At 41.8% G+C, this 24,230-nt stretch overlaps 1 protein-coding gene across 1 annotated transcript in view; it reads left to right on the forward strand.

Moving 5' to 3' along the window:
- LOC133631292 (polyamine-transporting ATPase 13A3-like) overlaps positions 1-24,230 on the forward strand; it is a 57,197-nt gene that overhangs the window by 19,418 nt on the left and 13,549 nt on the right. Inside the window, exons 12-21 of the mRNA XM_062023470.1 lie at positions 9,068-9,235; positions 9,313-9,470; positions 14,146-14,334; positions 14,477-14,538; positions 15,516-15,666; positions 16,872-16,949; positions 17,064-17,214; positions 17,342-17,462; positions 19,437-19,561; positions 19,646-19,803. Of these exons, the coding sequence (XP_061879454.1) occupies positions 9,068-9,235; positions 9,313-9,470; positions 14,146-14,334; positions 14,477-14,538; positions 15,516-15,666; positions 16,872-16,949; positions 17,064-17,214; positions 17,342-17,462; positions 19,437-19,561; positions 19,646-19,803 (1,361 nt within the window). The remainder of the gene's footprint in view (positions 1-9,067; positions 9,236-9,312; positions 9,471-14,145; positions 14,335-14,476; positions 14,539-15,515; positions 15,667-16,871; positions 16,950-17,063; positions 17,215-17,341; positions 17,463-19,436; positions 19,562-19,645; positions 19,804-24,230) is intronic.

The following is a 24,230-nucleotide window of genomic DNA, read 5'->3' on the forward strand; positions in this document are numbered from 1 at the left end:
ATCTCAACTATCGGGGCGGCAAGGCGTAGTGGGTAGAGCTGCCGTGTCAGAAACCTGTGGGTTGCAAGTTCGCTCCCCACCTCTTACCATCCAAATCCCTGCTGTTGTGTCCTTGGGCAGGACACTTCACCCTTTCCCCCGGTGCCGCTTGCACTGGTGAATGAATGATGAATGATAGGTGGTGGTCGGAGGGGCCGTAGGCGCAAACTGGCAACCACGCTTCCGTCAGTCTACCCCAGGGCAGCTGTGGCTATGAAAGTAGCTTACCACCACCAGGTGTGAATGAATGATGGGTTCTCACTTTTCTGTGAAGCGCTTTGAGTGCCTCTGTCTTCGACCCACTTGGCTTTGTGGCGCCATTCATACTGCTTGGTAAGCAGATTCTCCAGACACTGTGTAGCGAGAAGGTAACCTGGGACGAAGCTCTTTCAGAACACATCCTCCCACGGTGGCAGTCAGGGCTGAGAGACTTACCTGAGTTGGCATCCTTGAGAATCCCAAGAAGCTACTTACCTGATGAGTTTGGAAAGACCTCACAATACGAGCTGTACAACTTTTCGGATACAATTTGCATTGGCTATAGTGCCTGCTCATACCTTCGGATCATAAGTGAAACTGGGCAGGTCAGCTGTTCACTCATCATGGGAAAGGTAAGGGTGGTCCCAACAAAGCTGACCACAATCCCAAGACTCGAGCTATCATCTGCAGTAACATCTGTGCGCAATGGTGATTCCATCAAAAGAGAACTTGAGATCGAAGCTCTACACAAATATTACTAGACTGACCCCAAAGTAGTTCTAGGCTACGTGAACAATGATGCCAAGAGATTCCATACATTCGTTGCGAACCGCTTACAGCGAATCAAATCCAGTACCAACCTTGCACAATGGCACCATGTCAATTCTGAAGACAACCCAGCAGACCTTGCGTCTAGTGGAGCCAGTGCATCCCAATTGAAGGACTCATGTTGGTTGAAGGGACCAGACTTCCTTTGGCAACCAAGTCTGTCAGTCAAAGAAGCAATAGTAGAGGTGGACGACGCTGACCCAGAACTGCGTAAAGTCCATGTTCATTCCGTCAAAGCCGAAACCACAAACCCATTGATCAGCCGTCTCAGCAAGTTCTCAGATTGGTCAAGAGCTGTGAAAGCTGTCGCCAGACTGAAGAAATGCGTCAGGAGACGAAGTGGAGGTCAAGTAGGGACAGACCAAACTACAAACCTTGAAGAGAGGCATGAAGCAGAGCTCTTCTAATGATCTATTGCTAACGATGGATTCTGATGCGTCATCTATGTTGCTGCTTCTTGATCTTAGCGCCGCTTTCGATACCGTCGATCATAATATTTTATTAGAGCGTATCAAAACACGTATTGGTATGTCAGACTTAGCCTTGTCTTAGTTTAACTCTTATCTTACTGACAGGATGCAGTGCGTCTCCCATAACAATGTGACCTCGGACTATGTCAAGGTAACGTGCGGAGTCCCCCAGGGTTCGGTTCTTGGCCCTGCACTCTTTAGTATTTACATGCTGCCGCTGGGTGACATCATACGCAAATACGGTGTTAGCTTTCACTGTTATGCTGATGACACCCAACTCGACATGCCCCTAAAGCTGACCAACACGCCGGATTGTAGTCAGCTGGAGGCGTGTCTTAATGAAATTAAACAATGGATGTCCGCTAACTTTTTGCAACTCAACGCTAAGAAAACGGAAATGCTGATTATCGGTCCTGCTAGACACCGACATCTATTTAATAATACCACCTTAACATTTGACAACCAAACAATTAAACAAGGCGACTCGGTAAAGAATCTAGGTATTATCTTCGACCCAACTCTCTCGTTTGAGTCACACATTAAGAGTGTTACTAAAACAGCCTTCTTTCATCTCCGTAATATCGCTAAAATTCGTTCCATCTTGTCCACTAGCGACGCTGAGATAATTATTCATGCGTTCGTTACGTCTCGTCTCGATTACTGTAACGTATTATTTTCGGGTCTCCCTATGTCTAGCATTAAAAGATTACAGTTGGTACAAAATGCGGCTGCTAGACTTTTGACAAAAACAAGAAAGTTTGATCATATTACGCCTATACTGGCTCACTTGCACTGGCTTCCTGTGCACTTAAGATGCAACTTTAAGGTTTTACTACTTACGTATAAAATACTACACGGTTTAGCTCCAGCCTATCTCGCCGATTGTATTGTAGCATATGTCCCGACAAGAAATCTGCGTTCAAAGAACTCCGGCTTATTAGTGATTCCCAGAGCCAAAAAAAGGTCTGCGGGCTATAGAGCGTTTTCTATTCGGGCTCCAGTACTCTGGAATGCCCTCCCGGTAACAGTTAGAGATGCTACCTCAGTAGAAGCATTTAAGTCCCATCTTGAAACTCATTTGTATATTCTAGCCTTTAAATAGACCCCCCTTTTTAGACCAGTTGATCTGCCATTTCTTTTCTTCTCTCCTCTTCTCCCCTGTCCCTTTGGAGGGGGAGTTGCATAGGTCTGGTGGCCATGGATGAAGTGCTGGCTGTCCAGAGTCGGGACCCAGGGTGGACCACTAGCCTGTGCATCGGTTGGGGACATCTCTGCGCTGCTGACCCGTCTCCGCTCGGGACGGTTTCCTGCTGGCCCCACTATGGACTGGACTCTCGCTGATGTGTTGGATCCACTGTGGACTGGACTTTCACAATATTATGTCAGACCCACTCGACATCCATTGCTTTCGGTCTCCCCTAGAGGAGGGGGGGGGGGTCACCCACATATGCGGTCCTCTCCAAGGTTTCTCATAGTCATTCACCGACGTCCCACTGGGGTGAGTTTTTCCTTGCCCGTATGTGGGCTCTGTACCGAGGATGTCGTTGTGGCTTGTGCAGCCCTTTGAGACACTTGTGATTTAGGGCTATATAAATAAACATTGATTGATTGATTGATTGATCTTCATCATCAAGCTCACATAAGAGTAAGCCTTTGCTAATGACATAAAGAAAATGCTCAGCACAAGAAATACGTTACACACATACCGTTTTTGACAAAATACACTGTACATTATATACCTCAGCTAACTAAACTATGCCATAGTTTAGTTAGCTGATATAATTCATATAGCAATACAGTCTCACTGCACAGCAGCTCAGCAGTTAGCCGAGTCATTGTGCACAATCCATGTTGAGGCACAAATCAGTGACGTGCCTCAACTGGCTGCTGATCACCACACCGTCTCTTCTCAGTATTTGAATGGCAAATGTGAAAATAAAAATAAAAATAATCTAAAACTGGTGAAGTTAAATGGAAAATAACTTTAGTATAATCACTGGATACATATAACAATTTAATTATTATTTTTTTCTTTTTACATTTTTTTTCTTTCCATGATGGCAGGTGAGGCCCCGCCCCCCCTGCCTCTAGTGACTGCACGCCACTGGTCTCCTCACACATTTACAAGTGCAAGGTAGAACCACAGAAGTTAAACAAATGGCAGATCTCCCAAAGGAGAGAACTCTGACAAGTCCTCCATGTACCTAATGCGGACTCGACTGTTTGGTCCACTTCTTGTAAAGGAAGGAAGAAAATAACTTAAAAGATATGGGTTGATCTTCACCTACTTATGCTCTAGAGCAGTCCATATAGAGACCCTAGATGACATGACCCTCTCAGAACATTCATAGCCATCAGAGGCCCCGTACGACAACTGAGGTGTGATCAGGGAACACATTTTATGGGTGCTAAAAGAGAATTTGCAGAGCTACTCAAGGGCATAGATCAAGAGCGCCAAAGAGCAGTTAGTTGTGAGTTCATTGTGAACATCCCATCAGCAAATCATATGGGTGGAGTCTGGTAGCGCCAAATTCGGACAATTAAAAGCATCCTGACGACCATGCTTGACAACTGGACAAACAGACTCGACACCACAAGCTTGAAGATGCTCATGTATGAAACAATGGCTATTATCAACAGCCGACCTTTGAGTGTCGAGCATCTTTACGATCCAACAGCTCCAGAGCCTCTTACGCCAAACCTTATTCTCACCATGAAATCTGCAGTAATACTGCCAACTGCTGGCCAGTTCTGTAAAGAGGATCTGTATCTGCACAAGAGATTGAGAAAAGTGCAGTTCTTGGCGAATGAATTCTGACATAGATGGAAGCGACAATATCTGCTAAACCAACAACAGGGACAGAAATGGCACAGCCTATCAAGGAACTCCCCAGTGAACGACATTGTGATTTTAAAGGACGAGTGTACCCCAAGATATGAATGGAAGCTTGCAAGAGTAGTCGAAGCTCAGCCTGGAAGAGATGGCATGGTGCGCAAGCTGAAACTGGTGCTCAGTGAGACTTCTTTTGACCAGGGCAAACCTCACACAAGACTGATTAATCTAGAAAGACCTATTCATAAACAGTCATGCACACACATTGATAAAAAGGGAAAATCCCACATTTCAGGTCAATGAGTGATTTGGTGTGAGTGTAGCTGTTGCTGAGAGAGTTTGCATGCTTTAAATATGTGTCATAAATAAATAAATATTAATAAATAAGTTCATGATGCAGAGTTATAAAATATTATTACAAAATGTGTGATCGTAAAATCTCCTGAGGAGAATGCAAATATATTGTGTTAATTGTGTTGCAAAGCGGGACGATTGTTGTGATGTTGCGACCCCACGGACTGTAAACAAGGAAGAACGTGCAAGAGGGGAGGGTGCTTGAGCACGTTCTCTTCAGCTCCTCGAAATATTTAAGTGTATTCTTTGATGTGTGCAAAACTTCAAGCAAGTGTTTATTAGAACCTCTTTTCGTTACAAGCAGCCAACAAGTTCTCACGGCGTGTTGGTGTGTTGGCGTGGATGGTGTATACAGCAGGAAGGAGTCGTCAATAAATGCCCGTTTTACAAAAAATAACTTTCCTGTGTTGCCGTGTATCGAAAGGAGCTACACATTGTCCAACTTCTTCAAGAAAGTAAATCATCACACAATGTTTCAAAAGATGATGACTGTTCACAGTCAGCTGTGTGTAAAATCTGGACCAAGTACCAACAACATGGGAAGGTTGTAAAAGGCAAGCATACTGGTAGACCGAGTGAAACATCGTAGCGTCGAGACAGCAAACTTAAAGCAAAATGTCTTGAAAATAGAAAATGCACAGCAAAACACATGGTGAACAAATATTTCAAACCTGGAGTCACTCTCTGTGACTGAACTGTAAGAAAGTGCTTAAAGGAAATGGGATTTAAATACAGAAAAGCTAAACAAAAGCAGTCATTAACACCTAAACAGGAAAAAACAAGGGTCCGATTGGCCAAGGAAAAGCAATGGTGGACTATGGATGACTGGACGAAAGTCATAGTCTGTGATAAATGTGACGCAACTCTGCATTGGGCAAGGTGATGATGCTGGAACTTAAGATTTATGAAGACGACTGCCTGAAGAAAATACATTTCCACAGTCATTGATGATATGGGGCTGACTGTCAGGGAGATGGCTGTCATCACTGCTCCCCTCACCTCACAGGGGGTGATCAAGGGTGATGGGTCAAATCCAGAGAATATTTTCGCCACACCTAGTGTGTGTGTGATAATCATTGGTACTTTAACTTTAACTTTAATTACATCTTCAATGAATGCACACGTTCACATTGACATTTTCAAAATATTTCTTATTCAAATAATTGAAAGGATGTTTGGGGATGATGACATCTTTGTTTAAGATAGCACATTTTGGCATGGAGCAAAATCTGAAGACTTTCCTTGAAGACAGATCCTTAAGGTCAATGTCATTGCCCACAAACAGTCCGAATTTCAATCCAATTAAACATCTATGGTCGGAATGAAAGAAAATGGTGGATCTGACAGCAGCACTCAGAGCAAGATTGATGCAGAGTACTGTTTGTCACTGATTAAGTCCATGCTTCAGAGACTGCAAGCTGTTTTAAAAGCCAGAGGTGGTGTGTTGCACTGTTTTTTGTTTTTCGTGATTCCATCATTTTTTCACTCTAAAAAATAATTTAAAAAATGGAACTGTAACTGACTACCACTGTTTATTTTCTTGATTTTTGTGTGTGTTTCTTAAAGTTTGAAATGACCATAGTTTTATTTCCTGTCTGTTATCTTATTTTTTTACGAGATGAAGCAACTGAATGAACATCCTCCAAGTCTGGGGATTCCACCATTTTTGCCAGGGGATGTACGTGAGAGCAGACAGCTAGAAACGCATACAGCCTACGTGAACTTACGAGCCTAATTGGTTCTGTGACGGAGTCTGAATTCCAAAGTTCCATCCAAACTCCGCGACAGGCTAAGCAAGTGGGTGACAGACATTGATGACGCGTCAGACTGCCCAATTGCACTTGTTGTGTCTTTGTTGCTGCATATCAAACAGAAAACAGGTACTTTCTCTCAATGATGATAACGATGAAAATGACAGAATTGACCAACACGAAGAAGATATCGATGAAGATGACAGAATTGACCAACATGAAGAAGATAACGATGAAGATGACAGAATTGACCAACATGAAGAAAAAGACTGTAATGAACATAATGACGTAAATGACATGATGTAAAAGACAAACAACATACGTTTCTCATCGCACCACCATCTGGTATCCCACTGAAATAATTTTAATTGGTGCCACCATTTTATGTAACATGCCTTTGAAAAACGAAACTACACATTTATATAACTAATATTGTATAAAGACAATACTCTAATTATGTAGAATGTACTAATAACTACAGTAGTTTTATCAAATGTATTACTTGGAGAGTAGACGTCTACATTATCTCCTTCAAGCTGCTTTCTCCGTCAACTACACTATCAGCAGCTTCTCTATTTTTTCATGGATAAATGGCCACCGCTTCGATATTATTTTAACATTCTTGGTCTCCGTTAGACTCACTTTGACACTTTGTTGCATGTTTGACGCAGTGAATATTCTCCGCTTCGTCTTCTCATGCTAGCGAGTAAGACAAGATGTTTTGGGTGGATCTTACGAGATCCAATGTGACATGTAATGCTCAAACTAATAGCAGGAATGCTTGTAACGCAAATCTTTGCTTCCAATTTAAAGCGTATGCATTAGCCGAGAGACAGCTCCTATTTCAAAACAATAAGTACTAAGTTGAGGTACCACGTGCACCTATGTGCAAACCCCAAAACCAGTGAAGTTTGCACGTTGTGTAAATCGTAAATAAAAACAGAATACAATTATTTGCAAATCCTTTTCAACCTATATTCAATTGAATAGACTGCAAAGACAAGATACTTAACATTCGAACTGGAAAACTTTGTTATTTTTTGCAAATTTGGAATTTGAGGCATGCAACATGTTTCAAAAAAGCTGGCACAAGTGGCAAAAAAGACTGAGAAAGTTGAGGAATGCTCATCAAACACTTATTTGGAACATCCCACAGGCAAACAGGCTCATTGGGAACAGGTGGTTGCCATGATCTGGTATAAAAGCAGCTTCCATGAAATGCTCAGTCATTCCGAAACAAGGATGTGGCGAGGGTCACCATTTTGTGAACAAATGCGTGCGCAAATTGTCGAACAGTTTAAGAATAACATTTCTCAATGAGCTATTGCAAGGAATTTAGGGATTTCACCATCAAAGGTTCGTAATACCATAAAAAGGTTCAGAGAATCTGGAGAAATCACTGCATGTAACATTGAATGCCCGTGACCTTGGATCCCTCAGGTGGTACTGCATCAAAAACCAACATCAGTGTGTAAAGGATATCACCACATGGGCTCAGGAAGACTTCAGAAAACCACTGTCAGTAACTGCAGTTGGTCGCTACATCTGCAAGTGCAAGTTAAAACTCTACTAACCAAAGCGAAAGCCATTTATCAACAACACCCAGAAACACCGGCTTTACTAGGCCCGAGGTCATCTAAGATTGACTGATGCAAAGTGTAAACGTGTTCTGTGGTGGGACGAGTACACATTTCAAATTGTTTTTGGAAACTGTAGACGTCGTGTCCTCCGGAACAAAGAGGAAAAGAACCATCCGGACTGTTATAGGCGCAAAGTTCAAAAGCCATCATCTGTGATGGTAAGGGGGTGTATTAATGCCCAAGGCATGGGTAACTTACACATCTGTGAAGGCACCATTAATGCTGAAAGGTACATATAGGTTTTGGAGCAACATGCGTTGCCATCCAAGAAACCTCTTTTTAATGGACGCCGCTGCTTATTTCAGCAAGACAATGCCAAGCCTCATTCTGCACGTGTCACAACAGCGTTGCTTCATAGTAAAAGAGTGTGGGTACTAGACTGGCCTGCCTGTAGTCCAGACCTGTCTCCCATTGAAAATGTGTGCCGTAGTATGAAGCCTAAAATACCACAACGGAGATCCCGGACTGTTGAACAACTTAAGCTGTACATCAAGCAAGAATGGGAAAGATTTCCACCTGAAAAGTTTCAAAAATTGGTCTCCTCAGTTCCCAAACATTTACTGAGTGTTGTTAAAAGGAAAGGCCATGTAACACAGTGGTAAAAATGCCCATATGCCAACTTTTTTGCTATCTGTTGCTGCCATTAAATTCTAAGTTAGTGATTATGTGCAAAAAAAAATCAAGTTTCTCAATTCGAACATTAGGTATCTTGTCTTTGCAGTGTATTCAATTGAATATAAGTTGAAAAGGATTTGCAAATCATTGTATTCTGTTTTTATTTACGAATTACATAATGTGCCAACTTCACTGGTTTTGGGTTTTGTACATATGTACATATATACCTGCATGCACATGTAGCCTGCACCACGTCCTGCCGGGAGTGACCACAGATGGGGGGACACCCCCTTGGGTGACCGATGCAATGAAGTCATTTGACATTGCATGATGAGTGCGTGTACACCATTCCTTCTCATGCGTTTTGACGTATATTTTCAATAAGTCACACAATGAAAATGTCTTGCAAAATGGTAAATAATGATGAAAATAATAATGATAACTATTTTATGAATGCCTAAGGACCGGTTCCCATAATTAAAGTACAACGTGAACGTTCACTCATGTGGAGACTGCGTTTCTCTCCAAGTTGTTCTTTGTCTGCGTTTGGCTCTTCAGGGGAGAGTGCTCCAGTTACTAAGACCAGTGTTCCCAGTTCAGGAGAGGAGGCGGACAGGATCTACAATACAGAGGAACACAAGCAACACACACTCTTCTGTGGCTCACATGTTATCCAGAGCCGTCCTGGGGCGGATGAGCTGGTGAAAGTGGTCGTAGTCAGAACAGGTACCAACTACCTACCCAGGTGAGATTCTTGAAAAGAAGTTCATCATCCTCTATCTATCTATGACATCCTCTTACAGGTTTTAGCACAGAAAAAGGTCAGCTTGTGCACTCCATCCTCCACCCTAAACCCACCGACTTCAAACTGCATCGTGATGCTATGCATTTCATGATGTGTATGGGGGGGTTGGCGGTGATTGGCTGCATCTACTCTGTTGTCCTCCATGTCACACGTGGGGTATGTCCCAATGTCACATATTGTTAGCATTGTTGCATGTCCAACAGTTTTCTGCCATGTATAAACTGTATATATACAAAGTCCTTATATCATAGTCCTGGAGGAAGTTCACTAGGCCAGAGGGCATATTGTAATAATACATGATATACATCACACTACTAATACTTTACAACATATTTTCTTTGTCACCTGTAACACAAATTAAATGAAGACTGGTTTTTTAAACAATGTATTTACCTACATATGATTAATTTGAACTTGTTACAAAAAAGTATAGAGCATCCTTCAATTGTAATTTTTTTTTGTAGTAGTGTGGCCCTTGGTGAAAAAGATTGGACGGCCCAGGGATTGTCTGAATTCCTGAATTCTACCCATCCGTAGGCTTGACATTCATGTGACACTTTCTGTCTAGGCAAAATGTATTTAATCTGATCATCATTCGGATTAGAACGTTACTGTGTACATGGACCCCGGAAAAAATTATTTGATTACGATGTGCGATTTTATGCATCACACCTTAAATCAGAGTACTTTATTTTGATATGCGCAGCACATACCGTAAACAGAAGAAGAAGAAGCAGTGACTTACTCTGTAAACAAAAATGGATTTGTGCATTTCTGCTTGTCCAATGTTGTCACGTTATCTATCAATCAATTTTTATTTTGGTTCGCTACTTTTGTTTTACCTTTCTTTAAGAAATGGAGCTGTTCTGTACCCTCCAGACCATAGTTTTGTTTTTGCTATATACTCAACAGTATATACACCGTTACTTTTGTACATGTTGAATGTGGGAGACAGCAGCAAGACAATGGCTTCATTCTGAAATAGATTAAATTTAGTCCCCGCTCCACCACCAAAGTGTAGCAGTAAGAATAACTTCCTAACTCTAACTCTTGAGATCCGAGCCCAAACATGTTGATCTGAACAACCTTAATGATAACTATGATAATAATAATAATAGTTCCCTAAGGTACTATAAATCAATTTCCAGCCAAGGTGTATGAAACGTTGCAGCTACAGTCAGTGGTGGAAGCAGAGCAAGAACCCATTTTGCTGGGAAATAATGGCTAAGGTCTTTTTAACGAACCAGACCTTGTTGAATTGGAAGGGGGTATATTCGGTGGACAGTAAATCAATATGGCTTTGTTATATTCGAATGTCATCCTTCCCTTAAAGGCAACTGCACTTTCTTTGGAATTTCGCCATTCCAAATTCCAAATCCTTATGTAAGACAAGCACTCACGTTTTTCTTTTTTTTAAAAATGCATTCTAATTAGTAAATAAATGCGGGTTAGGGTTTAAGTTTGCTTACAATGCAGCCTGTGGGAGTCGCTCTATTCTGCCTATCAAGCGCTCTAAACCTTTATTAGGTTTTTTTTAAACATGTAAGTGACAGGCACATTCATAATGTATTTTGATCATTTTAGGCGTACAGCGGCGCATTAATTTAAAAAACGCATCACGTCATTTGCTTTTTTTCCTTCATCACTGATTATTCCTCACTGCAGACTTTATGAGAGCCAACAAACATAATAAAACATCACTTACAGTACAATGTCTGCTTTCACTGTGATGCCATTTCCGGGTGTAAATAATTTGCCAGAGTTGACCAACTCGTCGGAGGATGTCCTCATCCTTATACTATCAAGGTGAAAAACATTATTTATTATCTAGAAAAAACTTTGATGAGCACCAAGGCGGTAAAGCAGCTCACCGGTTGGTAATGTCAACAAAGCCACCCAAGCTAGTTAGCTCCCTCTGACCACAGCGCCGCTATAAATAGTTCATCTGCCTTAGCGCTTATAATAACAATATCACTAATACACCTCCTCCACCACCTTAACGAGTTTGAGTTGCCAAATGATCCAACGAGCTATGTTGTTGGGGGCTACATGCCCCTGGTAGGGTTTCCCAAGGCTAACTGGTCCAAGGTGATGGGTCAGACGAAGAGCGATTCAAAAGACTTTTATGAAGAAAGGAAAATCGAGGAACCGCACCTCGCCTGGGCGAAGGACACCGGGGCCCCACTCTGGAGCCAGGCCCAGGGCAGGAGCTCGTCAGCGAGCGCCTGGTGGGCGAGACTTTCTCCACGGAGCCCCTATGGGCACAACCCAAAAGAGAGACTTGGGACTGCCCCCCGCAGACCCACCACCTGCAGGGGGATCCATGAGAGTCCGGTGCTATATGGACTGGGTAGCAGTCGAAGGCAAAGGCCTCGGCGACCCGGTCCTCGGTTGCCAGATCTGGTTGTCGGGACATGGAACGTCATCTCTTTGGCGGGGAAGGAGCCTGAGATTGTGCCTGAGGTTGAGAGATACCGTCTAGATATTGTCGGGCTCACCTCAACGCACGGCATAGGCTCTGGAATCAAACTCCTTGATAGGGTTTGGACTTTGCTATATGCTGGGACCTTCAGTGTTCGCTAGGGCGGTTTGCAGCCGAGTGTGAAGCTGCTGGGATGAGGATCAGCACCTCCAAATCTGAGGCCATGGTTCTAAGTCAGAAAAGGGTGGACTGCACCCATCGGGTCGGGATTGAAGTTCTGCCTCAAGTGGAGGAGTTCCAGTATCTTGGGGTTTTGTTCCCGAGTGAGGGAAGAATGGAACGCGAGTTTGACAGACGGATTAGTGCGGCGTCTGCAGTGATGCAGTCACTGCACCAGTCTGTTGTGGTAAAGAAGGAGCTGAGCCAGAAGGCGAAGCTCTCGATTTTCAGATTAGTCTACGTCCTGCCCTCATCTATGGTCACGAGCTTTGGGTAATGACCAAAAGGACAAGGTCGCGAATACAAGCGGCAGAAATTAGTTTTCTCCGCAGGATGTCTGGGATCACTGTCAGAGATAGGGTGAGGAGCTCGGTCATCCGGGAGGGACTCAGAGTAGAGCCGCTGCTCCTTCATGTCGAGAGGAGCCAGCTGAGATGGCTCGAGCATCTACTACAGATGCCTCCTGGACGCCTCCCTGGTGAGGTGTGTCAGGGGCATGTGCAGCGGGGAGGAGATCTCGGGGTAGACCTAGGACACGTTGGAGGGTCTATGTCTCACAGCTGGCCTGGGAACGCCTCGCCTACCCCCCTGTAGAACTAGAGGAGGTGGCCGAGGACATGGAAGCCTGGGCATCGCTGCTTAGACTGCTGCCCCCGCGACCCGGACTCGGATAAGAGGCGGTAAATGGATAGATTGCTGCCTTAAAGGCCTACTGAAATGCGATTTTCTTATTTAAACGGGGATAGCAGGTCCATTCTATGTGTCATACTTGATCATTTCGCGATATTGCCATATTTTTGCTGAAAGGATTTATTAGGGAACATCGACGATAAAGTTCGCAACTTTTGGTTGCTGATAAAAAAGCCTTGCCTGTACCGGAAGTAGCAGACGATATGCGCGTGACGTCACCGGTTGTGGAGCTCCTCACATCTGCACATTGTTTACAATCATGGCCACCAGCAGTGAGAGCGATTCGGACCGAGAAAGCGACGATTTTCCCATTAATTTGAGCCAGGATGAAAGATTCGTGGATGAGGAAAGTGAAAGTGAAGGATTAGAGGGCAGTGGAAGCGATTCAGATAGGGAAGATGCTGTGAGAGGCGGGTGGGACCTGATATTCAGCTGAGAATGACTAAAACAGTAAATAAACACAAGACATATATATACTCTATTAGCCACAACACAACCAGGCTTATATTTAATATGCCACAAATTAGTCCCACATAACAAACACCTCCCCCCTCCCGTCCATATAACCCGCATTGGCGGGTTATATGTTTGATTTGTATTGACAAATCAAACACCCACACAACACACTCAATTCCACAGCCCAAAGTACCGTTCACCTCCCCAAAGTTCATACAGCACATATATTTCCCCAAAGTCCCCAAAGTTACGTAAGTGACATGCACATAGCGACCCGCACGTACGGGCAAGCGATCAAATGTTTGGAAGCCAATGGTAAAGCTTGACTATCATCTTTCGGGAATGTAAACAATGAAACACCGGCTACGTGTTTGTGTTGCTGCAGCCGGCCGAAATACATCGCTTCCCACCTACAGCTTTCTTCTTTGGTTTTTCCATTGTTCATTGAACAAATTGCAAAAGATTCACCAACACAGATGTCCAGAATACTGGGGAATTTTGCGATGAAAACAGACGACTTAATAGCTGGCCACAATGCTGTCCCAAAATGTCCTCTACAATCCGTGATGTCACGCGCAGGCGTCATCATACCGAGATATTTTCAGCAGGATATTTTCAGCAGGATATTTTGCGCGAAATTTAAAATTGCACTTTAGTAATCTAACCCGGCCGTATTGGCATGTGTTGCAATGTTAAGATTTCATCATTGATATATAATCTATCAGACTGCGTGGTCGGTAGTAGTGGGTTTCAGTAGGCCTTTAATACTTGTTAATATTCAAATTCAAATGTGGTCTTTTTGGATTGTTATTTAGAGGGATTAATGTGCAGAATTTGCTCCATTGTAAGCAGACTTTTTTTTACGAGTTAGAATGCATTAAAAAAAAATAGATTTGTTGTCTTGTCTTACATAATGATTGTGAACGATAGGCAACATTCCAAAAAAAGTGCAGTTCCCTTCAACAAGAGGGTTGCCTGAAATGTGTAAGAATCCAGAACGACAGCTATGTGTAGCATCGATTGTCCCGTCTGCATCCCATCCAGGCTGCTCCTGAGATTGTCATCTTTGCTTCGCTTGGCATCGTCACTATCGCAGTAACCCCCATACTACCTGTGGCCTTGACTGCCGGTCTTTTGAATGCACAGCGCCGCATGAAGCGAGTCGGTATCTTTTGTACCAGTCCGCAGAGAATCAACATCTCTGGTCAGTTGAACCTGATCTGTTTTGACAAGGTGAGTTGGATCAATCTTTCCTGAACACATCTCACAATAAAAGACTACAGTCGCATCCAGTTCTGGTTTTTGATTGCAAACTGATGTGTTAGCTATTTAGCAGACCTTGACTCCATTTGTCTTGTCACTTGCTTGACTTCAGACTGGGACTCTGACTGAGGACAGTTTGAACCTGTGGGGTATTCAGAGAGCTAAGGATGGCATGTAAGTGTCTTTTTACATTTGGGTTTGTCACTGATCGGTTTCCTCATAGGCTGAACAAATAATGTCAGTGGAGGTCTATAACCATGGCAACTACTTAGTTAACGCGCACACAGACAGAAGATTTTACCCGTCCATCATTTTTCACTGCAGTAATCGTCTGCTCACAATAACCGCTGTGCAGTCGTTTGTGCAAACGGTGCCAGTTAGCACATGTATTCCTAATATGCTAAATATAGATGCAAAACAGTTTAAGGATTGATAAAATACGCGCAAAACTTTGTGGATTAGGCTCTAATTGTCCAAGGGAGGAGTGTTAGCTTGATTTGTCTATACGTGCCCTGCCTTTGGCTGATGACCAGTCCTGCGTACCTCACCTTTTTGCCTGAAGTCAGCTGGGATTGGCTCCAGCTCACCTGTGCAACTACCTATTCTTTTGTTTTGGCAACAGATCTGATCAATCTAAGTCTAAAACTAGATCTGACTTGTGATCTCACAGGATATTTCCATATATGGTAAAGTTTTCCTCGAAGATCTGTCATTGTATCCTGAAGCTGTAGTCAATAAGCTCCTTCTTTTCCTCCTTCCTCTTGATGTGGGCCAAACTGGCTCGTACATGCACATGTATACTCCGCTCTTCCAATTTCTAATACAAAGTAGCGTGTAGTTCAATGTATAATTGTCAATAAGCTTGCTATGGAAGTGCAAAAAACTCCAAATTGGCTGGCGGGGAGAAGACGTTGTCGAAGTGGAGGCATGTAAGACCGCCCACAAAATGGTGCATCCTGAAGAGACGGTCATAAAGCGACTTGAAGATGGTCTGTAAAACATCATCCATGCAACATTTGAATCAACAAGCCACGTTGGAAGCTTTTGGAAATGTAGAAACAAAAATCATAATTTGACTTCTTTAAGGGTGCTCGGATGAAATAGAAATGCATCACATGACCTGTAAGAGACTTCCTCCTTGTCCCACTCAGGTTTTCATCTCCAGAGACTGAGGTGACTACAGAAACTCTGGCAAAGACGTCGTTTGTCGCCTGCATGGCAACCTGCCACTCACTGGTCCGCATAGAGGACAAACTCTGTGGAGACCCTCTAGACCTCAAGGTGTTCAACGCCACCGGCTGGGTGAGCTTGACATATTGACACGGAACATCCTTGGACACGTACACTTCAACGAACAAACATTGTAGGACACATACACTTCATCTAACAAATATCATTGGACACGTACACTTCATCTAACAAACATCCTTGGACACGTACACTTCATCAACAAACATCTTCGGACACGTACACTTCTTCTAAAAAACACTCTTGGACATGTACACTTCATCTAACAAACATCCTCGGACTTGTACACTTCATCTAGCAAACATCCAAGGATACATACACTTCATCTAACAAACATCCTAGGACTTGTACACTTCATCTAACAAACATCCTAGGACACGTACACTTCATCCAACAAACACAAGTGCCAGTCTGTCCTGTGCAACTTTAGACTTATTTTTACACTTACATGACTTGTGAGAAGGTCCATGTCCTGACTGCTTACAGCTTGGACTTGTGTCTTGGTATACATGCATAGGTAAACTATAGAAGCAAACATTGTTGTTTACAACCAGAGCGGCCATCTTTGGAACCAACTTGGGGGTGGTGAGAAAGCTCCGACTTTCCAAGACGTAAATCCGACTTTGAGGGGCGTGCCAGTTAAAATTCCGATTAGGAACTCGGAAATTCCAACTTTGCAGAACAAATGGAACGCACAATTAGTTCTTGCGCTCTCAGTTTTTGTTCCACGTCCTGTTTTCCCTGTTGTCAGCCACTTTACCTTTGGCTTGAGCACTGATTCTCCACACCTGCTCTTGATTAGTGATCAGGTGACTCATCTGCCTCTGATCACTAATCAGGAGTTTTGTTGCCCCGTGGATGACACTAGTTCATTATTATAGAGTGCATGCTGTAAGTGGTGTGTTTATTTCTGCTCCACACTGTTTCTGCCTCCCTTGCTTCGCCCGTGGTCGACAGTTGCAACCACTCCTTCCAATAAATTACCTTCACCTGCATGTCGCTTTATCTGTCCATACATTTTGGGGTCACACCTCAAGCTTTGCTTGCACGGCCGTAGCAGAACAACTATTACTTTACAAAAATGTTTACAACAATTAATATTTATATTTCGACAATTTCCCATGGAAAAAACTTATTCAAAATGCGATCAAATCAAGAATCAAAGTAACGCAGCATCACCCTGCTCATGAATGTCTCCGGACTCTGCAAGAATGGGCTTCCTATTCATCCAATATGTTTGTTCTGTTATTTGTGTTGAGATCCTTGAGGAACCAGCAGAAGAACAACCTGCCCTTCACGATGACAACATTTCCACTGTTGTGAAACATCCACAGAAGGTGACCCTGTGACTAATTTTATTGAGTGACCAGCATGTTTTTGACTTGATCATTTAGGCCTCTTGTGGAAATGCATATTTACAAATAATATACTTTTGACATTCAACCTTGAAGGGGGGAGAGCTTGGCATTGTGCTCCACTTCCCCTTCTCCTCGACGCTGCAGAGGATGAGTGTGGTGGTCAGACAACTGGGACAAAAACACTTTGACGTCTATCTTAAAGGAGCCCCAGAGACCGTGGTTAACCTCTGCAAGCCACACACAGGTCAGACACGTGTCCACAGCATGTCCAAGTAGGATACATTGTAGTTGTCTACCACCATACATGTCTAGTCGTACCTCAATCAGCAACTCACAAATGTCAGACTGAGCTGCCATGTTTGTGTCCACAGTCCCGCAGAGTTTCACAGAGACACTGGAGACTTACACCCGACAGGGTTTCCGCGTCATTGCGCTGGCACATCACCAACTGGAGTCCATACTCTCCTGGCCTGAAGTCCAAAACCTCAGTCGGTGAGCGTTCAACAGAGTTCTTTGGACATCATTACAGGGACAGCCCTCCCAGACTTTTTCAAAGTGTTGCACCAAGTTTTCCTCGGGCAATATTATTTTGTGGATATAAAATGCACATATTTACACAGTGGTGCTCCAACAACTTCACTTCAAAAGGGAATTTGCTCTATTTAAATGTTAAGCAAATATTGTCTTTTGTCAGATCAAACTATTTGCTGAAGGAGAAATGATCATCATGAACGCCACTTGCTGAGTATTTTCAAGTGAATTGATGTCAGCCATCGTGTGACTGACAAAAGACCAGAAACAAATGTCCACTACAGAGGACCCAAGAGCATGTTGACCACATGATAGTAGAGATGTAATGATATCAAAATGTCACCGTATTAGGGCCACGTGTGATTTTATTGTGGAATATGCTTTTCCAAGTCTGTTTTGCCTTGGACTGTGATGATCCGTTGCCCGGATCATGTTTTGCTTAGTTTAGTATTTCCTGTGTCTGCACCCGGATTTGGTTTCGTTGTTGCCATGGGTGCTGATTATTGTCACTTGACTCTGATTAGTGGTCGGGACGCTCACCTGCTCCCGGTCACTAATCAGAGAACTATTTATTCCTGCCTTTCGCCACATTCTGCCTGGCTGTTTTGTTTGCTACACACAACAGTTACCATGGTTATCCTTACTTCTTGCTCCTGTTTTTGACCAGTCTTTGGTTAAGCCTTTACCATAGCCTCCCATGACATTGGCACCATTCTGTATTTTTGGCTTGATTATTAGAATACAAATTTTTTTTTACTTGCACTCGGTTTCCTGATATCCCTTCTGCATCTTGGGGAAACAACCAGCGCATAACCATGCAACCCTGGCATAACATAGACACTTGAGAGGAACGTGGCTCGCGTTACCTTCACCACAGAGGTTATGTTTTTGCCAGGGTTTGTTAGCAACATAACTCCTAAAGTTATGGATAGGATTTTGAAAAAACCTAATTCCTCTTATCTGCTACAAAGTGCCACTTATCCAGAGTCTACCCTGCCTTTTGCCTGCATGCAGCTGGGATAGGCTCCAGCCCCCTTGCAACCCAGAAAAAGGAGAAGCGGTAGAAAATGGGTGGATGGATGCTACGAAGTGGAACACACTTCACTTCCTGCTTCCCCTTTCTCTCCCCTGTACGGTACTGCACTCCCCTACATTGCATCCAGCGCTGGGCAGAGGATTCTGGGGGAAGTCGTTCATTTTCAAACCTGCCAAAGCAAAAGTGGCCGAAAAAAAACTACACTCACCAAGTTTTCGTTTGACATCGTCACTCGTTACGGCGTTATTGAGAGGATTTTGAAACTGCAGTAACGCAGAATCTACAACACTTTTACATCCCTCCTAGATGGATGAAGAATTGTAGATTATAGGATCTTTATATTTTAGATCAGTACTGTCAACAGGTGCCTCCCAATGAACGATAGTATCTTTTAAACATTCACTTCAACCAGTAGTTCAATAGTGCAACTAAATGTAACGGTATGGTGTTTGTCTGAACCCCAGCATGCAGAGGCGGCCTCTTTATTAGGGACAGTGCAGTTATCGCAAAAAAATCCAAATATGTGCAGCAGGGAAGTGCACAAAAACCGAGCGGACTTAAGAAGCATAAGGCACAAAAAAGCAAAGCAAAACAAAAACGAGGAAAGGACTGCAAAATAAATCTTTCAACCAGGGACAGGCGTGACGAACCAGCCCCCCAAAACTGGGTGAAATATTTATTTATTTATTTCTTAGTAACGTTCACAGTTGTTTAAAAATATACCTAGTAGCTCATAAAAAAAAAAAAAATGACAAACAGATTTATTTAGATGCACGTGTAACTATAAGTATGATATACAAAGGAAATCATAATTTGGTGTGTGTGTGTGTGTGTGTGTGTGTGTGTGTGTGTGTGTGTGTGTGTGTGTGTGTGTGTGTGTGTGTGTGTTGGCCCTACAGAGAGCAGTTAGAGACCAACATGGACTTCCTTGGCTTGATCGTCATGCAGAATAAAATCAAAGAACAGACGACTGGGGTGTTGCTTGACTTACGACAAGCCAACATTCGGACTTTGATGGTCACAGGTAACCAAAAATCAACCAAATTATTGCCAGCTCAGTTCGTTCCTTGTCACGTCTAAAGTTTCATTGGCTGTTGTGTGCCGTTAGGTGACAACATGTTGACAGCGATATCAGTGGCCCGAGACTGTGTGATGGTTCAAGCCCATGAGAACGTTATCATTGCTGATGCTGTGCCTCCAAATGATGAGAACCCTGCGAGTATCACATGGCGCTATTCTGACAACCATGTTGTGAGAAACGAGAAGGTACGCTGACAACAGTTGACATATTTTAAGTAACAAGAAGGTACGCTTACAACAGTTGACATATTTTAAGGAACAAGAAGGTACGCTGACAACAGTTGACATATTTTAAGTAACAAGAAGGTACGCTTACAACAGTTGACATATTTTAAGGAACAAGAAGGTACGCTGACAACAGTTGACATATTTTAAAGAACAATAATGTACATTGACAACAGTTGACATATTTTAAGGAATAAGAATATACGTTGACAACAGTTGACATACAGTATCTTAAGGAACATTAAGGTAGACAACATTTGACATATTTTAAGGAACAAGAAGGTACGTTGACAATAGTTGACATATTTTAAGGAACATAAAGGTAGACAATAGTTGATATATTTTAAGGAACAAGAAGGTACGCTGACAACAGTTGACATATTTTAAGGAACAAGAATGTACGCTGACAACAGTTTACATATTTTAAGGAACAAGAAGGTACGCTGACAACAGTTTACATATTTTAAGAAACAAGAAGGTAGACAACAGTTGACATATTTTAAGGAACAAGAAGGTACGTTGACAATAGTTAACATATTTTAAGGAACAAGAATGTACGCTGACAACAGTTGACATATTTTAAGAAACAAGAAGGTAGACAACGGTTGACATATTTTAAGGAACAAGAAGGTACGCTGACAACAGTTGACATGTTTTTAAGAAACAAGAAGGTAGACAACAGTTGACATATTTTAAGAAACAAGAAGGTAGACAACGGTTGACATATTTTAAGGAACAAGAAGGTATGCTGACAACAGTTGACATATTTTAAAGAACAATAATGTACATTGACAACAGTTGACATATTTTAAGGAATAAGAATGTACGTTGAACACAGTTGACATATTTTAAGGAACATTAAGGTAGACAACATTTGACATATTATAAGGAACAAGAAGGTACGTTGACAACAGTTGACATATTTTAAGGAACAAGAAGGTACGCTGACAACAGTTGACATATTTTAAGGAACAAGACGGTACGCTGACAACAGTTGACATATTTTAAGGAACATAAAGGTAGACAACAGTTGGCATATTTTAAGGAACAAGAAGGTACGCTGGCAACAGTTGACATATTTTAAGGAACAAGAAGGTAGACAACAGTTGACATATTTTAAGGAACAAGAAGGTACGCTGGCAACAGTTGACATATTTTAAGGAACAAGAAGGTACGCTGGCAACAGTTGACATATTTTAAGGAACGAGAAGGTACACTGGCAACAGTTGACATATTTTAAGGAACAAGAAGGTACGCTGACAACAGGGGCCTTAATGTCTCCTAGCATCAGTCTTTTTTAAATGCTTCTAAATACCCACAAAAAACCCCACAGGTAAGCTTGGTTTTGTCAGTTTAGCTCACATCCTTGGAATAGCCTTTTGGAGGCTCCGAAATATTTCAGTCTTTAAAAGCAGGCTCAATACCGACTTTTTCAATTTGACTTTCAACTCATTTCCCATCACTTAGACTGCTCTAATGTTTATTTTGTTACCCCTGAAGATATTTGTATTGTTTTCTTTACTACCCCAGGCTTAAAACTGAATTTGGGTTTGTGTGTGTTGTGTCTCTGTTTTGTATGTTTTGTGTCTGTGTTTGCGTATGAGTATTCTCAACGACCAACTAAAGTTGCATTTGAAAATTGAACTATTACATAAAAATATATACAACACGAACAAAAATAATACTACTGGGAATGATTTAAAAGAGAGACAACACACACAAAAGTACAATTTTGAGGAAGTGCATATTTAGTGTGTCTTCACAGTGTAACAGGGACCAAAATGTAACAGCTGACAGCAGGATTTGGTGCAGTTTTACACTCGTGCAAATAAAATGTTAAATCAATAAATTTTTTACAGTGGTTTTCAAAAATGGACCATTGTCATGACTTTGCATTAAATTCGCTCCGGAGTATACGTCGCACCGGCCGAAAATGCACAATAAAGAAGAAAAAAAAACATATATAAGTCGCACTGGAGTATGAATCGCATTTTTGGGGGAAATTTATTTGATAAAATGCAACACCAAGAATAGACATTAGAAAGGCAATTTAAAATAAATAAAGAATAGTGAACAACAGGCTGAATAAGTGTACGCCATATGACGCACAAATAACCAACTGAGAACGTGCCTGGTATGTTAACGTAACATATTATGGTAAGAGTCATTCAAATAACTATAACATATAGAACATGCTATACGTTTACCAAACAATCTGTCACTCCCGATCGCTAAATCCCATGAAATCTTCCTCCTCTGTGTCGCTCCTGGTATGCCCCGCTAGCGTCCATTCTTTCTGCTGCTCGATTGCCGTTTTCTGCTGCATATTTCACTACGTCCAGCTTGTAATCTGCAGTATATGATTTCCTTTTCGGTGCCATTTTAGTTCAGTCCTTCTCAGTTTTTATAAGTTACCGCCAATGTTGATCCATTTTAATAGCTCCGGCAGTAGCGTATAGCGTATAGCAGTTAGCATTCCAAAACCCACAATGCACTTCTGCCATGACCTGCCCCCACCAAATTCTTATTGGTTGGCGTGTGAGTGACGATTGCTGACGTGTGTGTGATGATTGCGGACATTTTCTTCGTCGCTCACGCGAATGAGATAAATAATATTGTTTAATATTTTATGGTAATATGTTAATAATTTCACACATAAGTCGCTCCGGAGTATACGTCACACCCACGGCCAAACTATGAAAAAAACGTTGACTTATAGTCCGAAAAATACGGTTCACTATTTACTAAAATAGTGAAACTGATCTTGTCGTGTTTACAATGCTAATGTATGTCCTTGACATGACATCTGATAATAGTTATAATCATACTTGCCAACCTTGAGACCTCCAATATCGGGAGGTGGGGGGAGGGGGGGCGGCGTGGTCGGGGGGGGAGGGGGGGCGTGTTTGGGGCGGGGGCGTGTTTGGGGCGTGGCCAAGGGCGTGGTTAAGAGGAGAGTATATTTACAGCTAGAATTCACCAAATCAAGTATTTCACATATATATATATATATATATATATATATATATATATATATATATATATATATATATATATATATATATATATATATATATATATATATATATATATATATATGTATGAAATACTTCACTTTCAGTGAATTCTAGCTATATATATATTTTATTTTTATTTTTTATTTTATTATACATATAAATAAAAGACATTCTTGAATTTCAGTGTTCTGCAGGCTATCCGGTAGGTGGCAGTATTGTCCTGTTTAAGAGTGTCACAACATTGCTGTTTACGGCAGACGAACTGCTTTACAGTAGACTATACGTGACTGCTGTTGTTGTGTGTTGTTACCGCGCTGGGAGGACGTTAATGAAACTCCCTAACAATAAACCCACATAAGAAACCAAGAACTCTCTCTGCTTGTTGTGCACTCTACTCTCTAAAAGCCGTAGATGTTATGACGTCATTGGGCAGGCAAGCTGCTGGGAAAGCGGACGTGAGAACGGCTGTCCCCACTCAGGTCCGCATTGAGCTGGAGGGGGCGTGGCCTCCAGCTCCGGCTGAATACCGGGAGTTTGTCGGGAGAAGGGAGGTTGTCGGGAGAGGTGCTGAATACCGGGATTCTCCCGCTAAAAACGGGAGGGTTGGCAAGTATGGTTATAATTGCTAATATCACTAAGGATATGTGAAGTAAACTGATTGTAGTGCAACATCGGCCTTGCCAAAAGGCAGAATTATATAAATATATATATAATCATCATAACGCAGAGTTTCTACAAAATGAACATGAAAGTTCACCATACCTTTCCATGCTGTGAGGATTATGAGATACAAGTTGTAACATGACATTACGTTGTTGTGTCCGCCATACTGATTGGTAAATAAAGAAACAATAATAGTGCAATAGTTTTTATTTGCTATAAAGTGATCAAGTAAATGCCTTTTTTTTTTTCCATAAATAGACATACAAAACGTATTTTTGTTTAAATCAAAATTATGATGTATATATATATATATATATATATATATATATATATATATATATATATATATATATATATATATATATATATATATATATATATATATATAAAAACATTTTGACTGTATCTCGACGCTTTATATATATATATATATATATATATATATATATATATATATATATATATATATATATATATATATATATATATATATATATATATATATATATATATATATATATATATATATATATATAAAGCGTCGAGATACAGTCAAAATGTTTTTTTAGTCTTGCCTTTGAAAGACTTGGACTACTGTATCAACAAGTTGTTGAAACTTCATACCGCACATGATCAAGGCAACTTCTTCGGTCATTCACGATATAGCGGCAACGTTAACCAACCAATCAGCGCTTCAGGCGGCGTGGT

The sequence above is a fragment of the Entelurus aequoreus genome, linkage group LG16, assembly GCF_033978785.1.
Source record: "Entelurus aequoreus isolate RoL-2023_Sb linkage group LG16, RoL_Eaeq_v1.1, whole genome shotgun sequence".
Lineage (NCBI taxonomy): Eukaryota > Metazoa > Chordata > Actinopteri > Syngnathiformes > Syngnathidae > Entelurus > Entelurus aequoreus.